The sequence below is a fragment of the Impatiens glandulifera genome, chromosome 1, assembly GCF_907164915.1.
Source record: "Impatiens glandulifera chromosome 1, dImpGla2.1, whole genome shotgun sequence".
NCBI classification, from domain to species: Eukaryota; Viridiplantae; Streptophyta; class Magnoliopsida; order Ericales; family Balsaminaceae; genus Impatiens; species Impatiens glandulifera.
Window position 1 is genome coordinate 128026417 of NC_061862.1, and position 11945 is coordinate 128038361.

Here is an 11945-nt window from a genome sequence, read left to right on the forward strand (position 1 = left end):
TAGGTGTTTTGTTAGCCATGGTGACAGCAAAATTTAGGAATCCAACCCGTATATCCATTCATAAAATACTATGACATGGAATATATGGGGCCTCAATGATCCTATTAAAAGCAAGGAAATTTGTAGGATTATTGATGAGCAAAAGCTTTCTATTTTAGGTATTCTTGAAACCAAGGTGAATGAGCATAATGTTGATCGCATCAATTGCCTTTGTATGGACAGAAATTGGAAATTATTACACAATTTTAACAACATGACCGACAGAATCTGAGTTGCTTGGAATAGTGATGTGGCTGATGTCAAGATAATTTATTCTTCCGATCAAGTTATTATGGTTGAAGTCAAAGCCAAGGTTGATGACAATCTCTTTCGGCTGGCTATTGTCTATGGTAGTAACTCGGGATCGGTTAAAAGGTTATTGTGGAGCTGTTTTAAGGCTAAGATCGATGATGGAGACCCTTGGGCTGTATTAGGGGACTTCAATGTTACTATATTTGAGAATGAGAGGAGCCCTGAATCTGAAATCATTCAAGACATGATTGACTTTAACGAGTGTATTTGTGACATTGGGTGTGTTGAACCAACCAACTCCGGTAACTTGTTTACTTGGTCCTCAATGAGGGGTAATGAGCAAATCAGAAGGAGCAGGATCGACAGGGGTCTTGTTAATTTGACTTGGGTTGCTAAATACCCTAGAAGCCATGTTCATATTCTTAACCGGGGAATTTCCGATCATTGTCCACTTAAGCTTTATTGGGAGAAGGAAAAGAAAGTGAGACGCCCGTTTCAATTCTTCAAGTTTTGGATGGAAAATGATAATTTTAAGGACATACTCAACGAGGTCTGGGATACTCATGTGGATGGTTCCAAGATATTTCGGGTGTCGGAAAATCGAGGCTTCTTAAAAATCAGCTTATTAAGTTTGACCGTACAAAATTCAGCAACATATCCAAAAGGGTCATGGCTGCGAGAGCTGATATTGAGGAGGTTCAATCCCGATTTCTTTGTGATGACATCGATGATCTTCTTCGGGAAAAGGAAAAATCTACCATTGCCATGTTTAGAGAGCTCAGTTCTATGGAGGAGAGTTTTGTGAGGCAGAAGTCAAGACAGAATTGGATATCTCCTAATGATAAGAACACAACTTTCTTCTACCGGAAGTGTTCATCTAGGAATCTTCGGAACAACATCCAAAGGCTTAAGAAGGATAATTGGGATTTCGCACATGGATAGGATCAAATTCAGGACTTAGCTGTCCATTTCTATCGTGGTCTCATGGGAACAAAAACCGGACAGCATCTCAACTACCTTAATACACTACATTAGATTGTTGAAAAGAGGATTTCTGCTGAGGATAGCCAGGATCTCGTCAAGGTTGTTTCGAGGGATGAGGTTAGGAAGGCTATGGCCAATATCAACGGCAACAAGAGCCCCAGGCCTGATGGGTTCAACGCGGAATTCTTCAAGGCCAATTGGGACATAGTTGGTTATGACATTACAGAGGAGGTGCTTAAATTCTTTCGTAATAGGAAAATGTTTACACAATGTAATGTCACCGTGCTTAATCTTATTCCAAAAAAATTTGTGCCCGAAAAAATACAAGACTTTCATCACATTTCTTGCTGTAATGTCGTTTATAAAATCATTTCTAAAATTCTCGCAAAGCGCTTTCAAAGAGTTATTTCTAAGATAGTGAGTCTAGGACAATCTGCTTTCATACCCGGTTAAGGGTTATGGGAGAAGGAAGATTTCACCTTGGGTTGCGTTTAAAATTGACATTCGTAAGGCATTTGATTTCGTTAAATGGGGAACTATTCATGACTTTCTTGTTGTTTCTGGTTTTCCTAGAATTTACATTGATTGGATTATGCAGTGTGTCTCTACCTCCCGCTTTGTTGTTTGCGTTAATGGTGTTCATGGGGGCTACATCGAGGGCGAAAATCGTGTGAGGCAAGGCGATCCTCTCTCTTCTTATATCTTCGTGTTGATCATGGAGGTCTTTGAGAGTGTCTTAACGACATTCCGAAAGAATCACCATTACACCTTCCACCCTTTCTACGAGGAGGAGAAGATCACTCATCTTTGTTTTGTAGACGACCTGTTCATACTTGCACATGCCGATGTTGAAACCATTCAAACTATAAAAGATGCGCTTAACTTCTTTTTTGATATTACAGGTTTATCAATTAATGTAGATAATAGTTCAACGTTCTATGGCGGTGTTAATGACGAGACAAAGGCAAGGATACAAGACATCATGAGCATCCCCGAGGGTTCATTTTCGGTTCGTTACTTGGGGATTCTGCTCACAGCAAGACAGATTCATGTAGTACATTGCAGGCCACTTATTGTGAAGGTCAAAAACGTGATTATGAGTTGGGCAACCAATAAATTATCTTATGCGGGAATGATTGAATTAGTGGGTAGTGTGGTAATGGGGCTAATCGGGTATTGGTCTCAACAAATTGTTCTTCCTAAGAAGGTAATGCGAGAGCTTGATACATTATTACGTGACTTCATTTGGGGTAGCCATGGCCGTGGAGGGAAAAAAGTCGGGTGGACCGACGTTTGTAAGCCTAAGGATGAAGGTGGTGTGGGTTTGAAGAATTGTGTCGAATGGAATCGTGCCATCACTTATAAGCATTTATGGTCCTTACAATCTAAGTAGGATTCATTATGGGTTAAATGGGTGCACTCCCAATTTATGAAACGAGAAATAAATATATGGACGTGCAAAATTACCGACGACATGGCTTGATCTTTGAAGAAGATATTGAGGCTCAAAAACAGCATTACTTTGATCTTTGACATTCGAATTAGTGATGGGCGTGGAACTCTTTTTTACCATGATCCATGGTTCGAAAACAAACCTTTAATTAGTTTAGACGAATTACGAGGCCTAAGGATCAGGAGGGATTGTGCGACTACCACCGTCCATGACATTCATAGCGGGCTTTGGATTTCGATTATTACTTGGGTATTGGAAGGCAAAAAAGTTATTGATCATTTGAGCGGTCTCAACCTTTGTGACAGGTCTTATGTCCACTTGTGGAAAAGGAAGAGAACGGGAAAATAAAGTCAAGTGTGGTTTGGAACGTTATTCGGAAGAGAGGTCAATTCGTGGGTTGGGCCTTTCTTGTATGGTCTTCTAGAGTTATCCCGAGACACCGGTTTATATTTTGGCTTGCCTTCTGGCGTAGGCTCAACACTCGTGATCGCATTCTTGCATATATGGATATCCTATATGCTAGTTGTGTGCTTTGTAGTGGGTTCTTGGAATCTATAAATCATCTTTTTGGGAGCTGCTCATTTGCTAAATCCATTTGGAAATTATTCTCCTCGGCTATGAGTATTGTGAATTTGTCGGAGTCTTAGGATGAGATCATTGTTGCTGCCCACACCTTTTCTAAAGGTAATAAATTTTGTGTCAATGTCTTTAAATGCGGATTTGCAGTCATCATGTATCACTTGTGGGCCGAGAGAAACGCAAGAGTCTTTGGTAGAGTTCATCGAAACGTTGATCATGTGTGGAGCGACATTGTCTTATATTGTGGTGCGCTAATTAGAACGTAGAGACGGATTCCTAAGGGCGAGCGAGAGCGGATCCTTTGTCGCAAATAGAAAGTCAACTACGATAAAGTCACATCTTTTAAATGTTTTAAGGCTAGATAGTTCTTTATGTTTTGTTTGTAAGTCATGTGTGTTACTTTGTTTGTGTTTTGTTTGGTTGTTTGAACATTATTCTAACTTTCTAGGTTTGTTAGAAAGTTAGAAGAAACTATGTTTGTTTTTTTTCCCGTTTTGGGGATTTTTAAAAAAATGACACTAAGTCGTTTTGCCAAAAAAAAAAGTTAGCATAGATTTGACACTGATGACAACTATTTACTTAGTTCATACAATCTTGTTCTGGGTTCTGCAAATAATGTTCTAGATAGAGTATTTTCTTGGCTAGAGCCACTTAGTTCATGTATAGATCGCATGATCCTGTGTGTACTTCTTATATGATCCTTTTCGATTATAGATCATCTACACATAACATGTTTTGACCATCAAAAGATCGTTTGTAGAATTTGTTTGTTATCCAAGCATAATTAGTGAAATATTAGCGCAATACTCGTCGTTCCTTTTCTCGGAAATGAGATGGATATTCTTCGTATTCTATGTATTTTGGAGAGTATCATACCTTTCATTTTCAAATGAACGTCTTTGCTTTTGTCGGATCTTGAGTGACTTGACTTTAATTCCTTTTGGGAATTTGAGTCATAGCTAAAGGAGTAGCCAGGGCATCTGCAAAGAGATTTTGGCTTCTTTGGGCATGAAAAAATGATACTTGATCAAATTTATTTATGAGTTTAGTTAGATGAGAATGAAAGAGTTTCATATTTTCACCTTTGACTTGTCATGTACTATTGGCTTGGAATATGACCAAATTAGAGTTGTCGATTACTTCTAATTTGGTTGATCCTCTTTCGTATGCAAATTTTAGACTTGAGAGGCATGCTTCATATTCGACCTCGTTATTTATAATGGGATATTTAAGTTTCCTGGATATTGGATTGTATGTGCCTTTAGGGTTAACCAATAAAATTCTAATTTTATATCCTTATTTTCCTGAAGCTCTGTCAAACATTAATTTCCATATGTTTGACGTGACAATCATGATTCCATCATCAAGAAATTTGAGCTCGTCTTCTAATTCAACAATAATGGGTTGTTCATCTAGGAAGTCTATAACAATGCTTATTTTTATGGATTTCTATATCGTGTAGTCTATGTCGCATTAGGATATCATCGTCATCCATTTGGCTAGCCTTGGCGATAAAAGTGTTCATTAGATCATGAACTGGATAATATCCAATCTAGATACCAACTTGATGGGATTGGCTTGCATGTAGTGTCTTAATATTTTGGTGACCCATACTAATTCTCAACATACTTTCTCAGTTGGAGTGTAATTAAGTTCACATCTAGTCATTCTATTACTAATATATATATATAATTATTTCGATTTTATCTTCGTTTTCTTGAGCCAAAAGGCTTCCCATTACTATTTCAGTTACAGTGATGTATAGTTAGAGAGGGATGTTAGGCTTGGGTGGCATAAGGATTGGTGGTGATTTTAAATAATTCTTAATTTTTTCAAACACTTGTTGACAATTTTCATCCCATATGAATTTTTGATCTTTTTCAAAAGCTTAAACAGTGGATCACACGTCGTGGTAAGTTTGTTGATAAAGCGACTAAGATATTAAATAGACCTCTCTTTCGTTTTAAGGTATTGGCATAGTCGTTATTGCTCCTATTTTATAGGGATCAGCTTTGATTCCGCTTTGAGTGATCAAGAAGCCCAACATTTTACCAATGGTGATCCCAAACATACATTTCTTCAGGTTATGTTGTAGTTATATTTCCTAATCCTTTGTAGGAATTTTTCGAGGTTTTAGACATGTTCTTGTCGATCTTTGGAGTTAATAATCATGTCGTCTACACAGACTTCCACTTCTTTGTGTATCATGTCATGAATGATCATGGTGATTTACTTTTGATAAGTTGCTCCCGTGTTCTTTAGACCGAAAGACATGACAATATATTAGAAAGTGCAATACTTTTGTATGAACGTAGTCTTTTCCTTGTCTTGCGGGGCCATTATAATTTGATTATATCCTGAGAATCAATTCACGAATGACAAGTATGTCGATGTGAGATAACGGGAAATATCTTTAGGGATGGCTTTATTCAGATCCCGATAATCCACACATACATGTATTTTCATGTATTTCTACGTTGGTTATCCACGTAGGATATTCCACGAACTTGAGAATTCCAACTTCAAGTTGTTATTGGACTTCTTTTATTTTGATTACAACATAATGCTTCATTTGTCTGTGCTTTTTCATTATTGGCTTAGCATCTAGGTAAAGGAGAATATGATGTTGTGTAATCATGGGATCGATGCCCGACATATTCTTGTACGACCAGGCAAAAACGTCTTTGTTGGATTTAATAGCTCAATCAACTCATGACATTATTCCTCTTGGTTTAGACTTTGGCCAATTAGAACGATTTGGGGATTATTTGGCGTATTCAAGTCTACTTCTATTGTACTTCAGCAGAATAGATAATTTCATCCTCATTTTCCAAGAAGTATATCATTTGGAAGTTTATATCAGATTAAAAATGAAATATCACTGTTACTTGTTATATGTTCGAAATCCTTTCTTGTATTACATTAATGAGTTTGTTACACGTAGGGAAAGACATTCTAACAAAATTGTCATTCTTAGTTTCCTTAATATGTACAATATCTAACACCTTTTTACATATATGAGGGTGGTGAGTATCGCTTTTATTAATAGGAGTATCAACGAATGAGGGAGTGTTGGTTTCGTGTAGACTTGAGGGGACAATTTCTCAAATTCGATCAATTGACTTGTCTTTGTTTGAAGAAGTGGGATTCTGAGCTAGCATTTCTAGAATGTTGCACCAATATTCTTTTCTTTTTCTAATCATTCAAACATAATGGTTAGGATTATAGGAACAATCTGAAAAAATTTCGAGACCAAGAAAATGCCTCTATAAATCGGAGTTGGTAAAGGGTTCATGGAAGTCGAAACACATCGTGCTTTGTCATTCACAAATTAATTTCCCATTCAAGGTTGGAAGAATAGGTATATTTTGTTTGAATATTTTCCTTACCAGAATTTCTCGAATCATGTTGGAGTATATCCTAAACCGAAATGGTCGAAATCATACAATGACCGAGAAAATGAAGTTTTATCGGTGGTGTTTGGGCCTAGGCCCATGCTAGTGAAATATCTCATTTTACACATCATTTTTATAGTGGGGAAGCTGAAATTAATAGAGTTAAGATCGTTGGATGAGTCTTTACCTTCTCAGAAGATTGGACATATTTCGAATCCATTTAGCTTAACTTCTAAGGTGACAATATGAGTCGATCTGATGACAGTAGCATCGTTAGTTTTACCTTCGATCGTGATGACTTGGTCGTTGGCTATGAACCTTAGCTTTTGATAAAGAGTGGATACTAAAGCCTTAGCTTGATGTAGACATTGGTCTTCCTAAGATAGGATTGTAAGATGGATGCATGTTTATGACGTAGAAGTCAACTTTAAGTGGTATGCCGACTACTTAAATAGTGCATTCTAGGCTACTCATTATTTAACGTCATGAGCTATTGAAGCCTCTAACACACAAATCAGATGACATAACTTTATCTTTAGGAACCTGGATTTTCTCAAGAGTCCTTTAGGGACATATGTTGAGGGTTGAACCATTGTCAATGAGAGTCATTGTAATTGTTTTCCTTCCATTTTAATATAAATTTAAAGGGAATTGGCATGATTTGTCTCGAGAGTTGGAATATCTTTATCCTTGAAGTCAATCATGTTATGTTGTGAACTGGTGGAAATTATTCCTACTAGTTCTTCTTCCTCTTTGGTCGGAGGGGGATGTTCTTTCATAGTGGTCACCACATGGTGTACTTCAGTTTTTTCCTTATATAAAAATCGACTTGCATGTTGGTAAGTCTTGACGATTGAGTTCAAGGAAACATCCGATTTTTATTATAAAAAAAGTTGGTAGTTTATTACAGGCACGTATCTCTCTTGTTTATATTAACAAAGAGACTTAGATAGGAAAAGAAACAACAAGGGCGGTAGGTTTAGGTCATTCTATAGCCTGTTCTTACACTAGAATTTTCTTCTTCATTCTTTTTGTCTCGCTCATACTCCTCGATGATATCTGTTAGATAATTCCTTCGTTCTTTCGAAATTCCCATCTTGGAGGCATTGTGGTATTTCTCGAGATAACCGATGTAAGATTGGTTGTTGATTGGCCTATCTATAGCAATAGTGTTTCCCATGTAGGTTGGCATTTTATCACGACCAAACTATCCTAATATGTTGTGAGTATAGTAAGAAGTGACCCATTCTAAACCCATGAGTGAAATCATTAACTCGTTGTCCATCATATAGGCCATTTTCTTGATGGGGGTACCATGTAAGCAACTAGTTGACAGAATCATCATTATGTATGATAGGCTCGGGTATGGCTATTTTCATCCTTTGATATTGGAGGGAGGCACCCATATAGTACCTAAGACCGTCGATCGGAGGCGTTTGAATTTATAGAGAAGCCAAATATAAAGTATTAGAGGTGAGCCTCTTTTGTTCATGGTAGGGGATATAAATTACTCGTTTAATCCCATAAGTGTTTCGGCAAGGATGATACCTAATGAGTCTTTATTTCCTTTGCGTAGATGATAGGCTACCTTAAACACTTTAGAGGATGGGTTGGTATCTTATGGAGCCATAAAGAAATGAGCCAGTAGTATGGTTACTATCATCATTGAAGAGCCTAAGGTTAGAGGGATTTCTCCATTCCCGACTTCCATTTTGGTCCATTTGCGGAGATCAATGGTAGCTTTCCTCGTGATGCTTTCGGATGTTAGTTTAGTATATCATAAATCTTATAGTGAAGCTTCCTTAATGATATTGATTCTATAAATAATTTGAGATGTAGAATAGTCTTGTTTTCAATCATTAGGATAGCCATAAATTCTTCTATAGTAGGGCACATATGTCTGTCTCCTATAAAGAAGTTCTAGAGATGAAGCTTCATCTTTTTGTATTTGCAACATGAAATTCTTATTTATTTTTAAATTGACGAATCTCATGATAGCACTTAGTCCATATATCCTATGATTCCATCCATTTTCATGGAAGTTGTCGATCCAAGGGATTTAAGCGGCATCGTCCAACATAGACAGTGTCTACGATTTGAACGTATTAAACAATTTACAAAAATGTTTTTGTTTTGAAAAGGATTCATACTCAAAGATAATTATATGTTTATAGATGCATACAAATAATACATATATAGTAGTCACGTAATGATTTAGTGATGAGGTTTAGTTATTTGTGCATGTCAAACAACCCATTTTTGATAAAGAAACTTGGATTTTTGAGCTATGGTGAAGTATAAGAGAGTATCACTCACCAATATTGGAGGGGTTAACACTGCCATAAACTGGGAAATATCAACTCAATCGGGAAATTTCTCTCATCTCCTCAATGCCTACGTCCTATCGGACGACTCATTGCCAAAGAGAAGGGTAGATCCCAGGTATTCTAAGTCAAACACTCGCAACACCGCTTAGTTTGTAACAAGTTGTAGTTCTTCATCGACAATCTTTGCACGTAACTTGTAGAAATACTGACATTCTATTGTGTACTTCTAAAAGTAATTAGGGTTGTATACCCTTTATAGATTCATGCATTTTTTTGGATAAAAGTCTATGCATCTGTTAGTTGATATACCTTTTTATATGTGTCTCTTAATTTGAAAACGTAATAAAATGTCTTTCTTTAATAGCCAAGATTTTATTTTTTTGAGTTAAATAATTTAATTCCCTAACAGAGTCGCTAGAAAGCTATAACCCCCGAAAATCTCTTGTCCCAAAAAAGCTCGAGGTTCAAGAAATTTTAACGTCGATTTGTGTGTCGAAAATATTTTAATAAAAATATTATTTAAAAGATTTTTAAAAAAATATATTTTGACATTTTAAAATTAATTATACCCATAATTAATTCTTATGATCAATTTTAAATAACCCGTTAGATTTAAAATAATCAAATCACAATTTAATTAAAAGAAGTCTATATTTTAAATTAAAAAAATAATTAATTTTAAAGATTATTTACTTGATAAAAAAGACCAAAATTGATTTTTAGTTTAAAATCAATAAAAAGTTGGTAAACGTATATAGACGTAATTTTACTAAAGATTCGATTGAGTTCGATATTTGGTAATACTCGAGAAAGAGTTTCTACACTAGATCTTCTGTACCTGTAAAAAATGGTCTATATTTTATAGAATTATTGGTTTTTTGAAAAAATGGTTTTATTACGTTTTATTTAACCAATTATTTTTCAAGTCCTAGACATATATATATTTTTCTTGTATTTAAAATTATAGAATAATATTTAAATGATAGTACCTGCGATTGATGTCGATGATTGTTGAGGAAAACACTGTGAGTTTGAGAGCACTCTTGAACTCTATTAGATGTTTTGTGAAAATCCAAAACCAATCTCTAAGGCCTTACACGAGATTTTAAAATTTTCAAGAAAATCTTTAAAATTTTAATGGCGAATTTTCTGAGAATTGATTGGAGGCTTGGGATTTGATTCATTGGTTTCGTCATGGCAGAGGAGCGCTATTTATAGCCTCTTTAAGTTGGTTGAACAATCAAGTGGATCGAATTTCAGACAAAAAAAGACCCATTAATGGCTTTTGACAGTTCTTCATTCCACTTGATCTTTCAGGTAATGATTGAACCTATCATTATAGCTTTTGAATTAGGTCATTTGATGGAGTGTCGGACGAGTTCTCTCTTTGAAAAATCAAAGATCTTCGCTGATGTTGATCTAGTTCGTTGTGAGGAAGAAGACAAACTAGGGTTGAAAATGGCATCGTTTGCTTTTTCCGCGTTTTAGCATTGAAAAGGCCTTGAAACGACGTCATTTCTAGCCAAAGATCGGATACATGGGTGTTCCGTTAGTGTTGGACATTCCATCCGTGTTTGGGCTAACAATATTGAGATGCACGTAAGTTGATCAAGTGTTGCGCGGAAGCACTTTTCTTTCATTGTAGTGGGCGTTTTCTTTCATTGTAGTGGGCGACGCAACTCGTTGTGGGCGTTGGAGGTAGCCAAGGCGTTCATCCGATGGTTTTGTGATCTGCTGTAGTCGTTTCTCTTGTATTCGGTTGCACTGGATCACTGCCTTTTTCTAACCTTGGAACTTGTTTGAAATTAATTTTGAGCTCATTTTGGCTTTTTTTACCTACTAAATACACCAAATATTTTTAATAGAAATATCATTTATTTTGTCTATTATTTTTCATATTTTGGGGCTTCATAAATATTTAATTTGAGATAAAAAAAAAATGGATACAATATTTATCTAAAATTATTTACTTTAATTTCCTTTAGCCTTTAAAATTAATTTGGAATAAAATGAAAAAATATTTATCTCAAATTATTTTATTTTATTTTTCTTGACATTTATTCTAATTAATTGATATTTAATCATGATTTGGTATTGATTTTAATTTACTTGAATTTATCTATTCAAAATAATTGTATTAAAATTTACAAATTTAGTAGGTAAAATTCTAGTGCTTACACATTCGTCAATGTTGAATGTCCCAGTTATAGTAGCTAATGTCTGATGACCCAAATTCATTCGTCAATGACAATGATGACCTATATGTATTAGTCAATGCTAGAGGTGAACCAAATACATTATTCAATGTTAGATGACTCAAATGTATAAGTCAATACAAGATGGACTAAATGCATTACTCAATGCTAGAGATGGCCTAGTTACATTGGTCAATGACAGATGGCCTAGATACATTCGCCAATGTTGGATGGCCCAGATTCACTTGTCAATGTCGGATGGCCCAAATGCATTCGTCAATGTTAGAGATGGCCCATATGTATTAGTCAATGTTAGAGATGGCTCAGATGCATTAGTCAATGTTAGATGGTCCAGTTGTATTAGTCAATGCAATATGCCCAAATGCATTACTCAATGCTAGATATGACCTAGTTGCATTAGTCAATGTCATATGGCCCATATACATTAGTCAATACTAGAGGTGGCACAAATGCATTAGTTAATGTTAGATGACCCAATTGTACTAATTAATGTTAGATGACCCAAATACATTAATCAATTCTCATATGCATGATTCAATGTTAGATATGGCACAATTTCATTATGTAATGCCAGAGATTGCTCATATGTATTAGTCAATGCTAGAGATGACACAATTTCATTATTCAATGCAAGATGTTTCCGAAGAGGTTGCATCTTCATATGTCATAATGTTTCTCAAGAATGATCATCTCAATGATT

At 35.6% G+C, this 11945-nt stretch overlaps 2 protein-coding genes across 2 annotated transcripts; both read left to right on the forward strand.

Moving 5' to 3' along the window:
* Positions 1-331: 331 nt before the first annotated feature.
* LOC124942916 lies at positions 332-1233 on the forward strand. Its single transcript, XM_047483491.1, has 2 exons — positions 332-882; positions 942-1233. The coding sequence occupies exons 1-2, from the start codon at positions 332-334 to the stop codon at positions 1231-1233; spliced, it is 843 nt and encodes a 280-aa protein (XP_047339447.1).
* A 171-nt stretch (positions 1234-1404) lies between these two features.
* On the forward strand, positions 1405-2668 carry LOC124942925. The gene is made up of 2 exons (XM_047483498.1): positions 1405-1506; positions 1874-2668. Exons 1-2 carry the CDS (start codon positions 1405-1407, stop codon positions 2666-2668), a joined length of 897 nt encoding a protein of 298 aa, XP_047339454.1.
* The last annotated feature ends 9277 nt before the right edge of the window (positions 2669-11945 follow it).

Bases quoted from the DNA above. Each gene is read 5' to 3' on its own strand.
- LOC124942925 (XM_047483498.1), top strand. From the start codon at position 1,405: ATGGCCAATATCAACGGCAACAAGAGCCCCAGGCCTGATGGGTTCAAC. The intron at 1,507-1,873 runs GTGCTTAAATTC...TGGATTATGCAG, and splicing joins GTTATGACATTACAGAGGAG to TGTGTCTCTACCTCCCGCTT.
- LOC124942916 (XM_047483491.1), top strand. From the start codon at position 332: ATGGTTGAAGTCAAAGCCAAGGTTGATGACAATCTCTTTCGGCTGGCT. The intron at 883-941 runs GTCGGAAAATCG...TACAAAATTCAG, and splicing joins GGTTCCAAGATATTTCGGGT to CAACATATCCAAAAGGGTCA.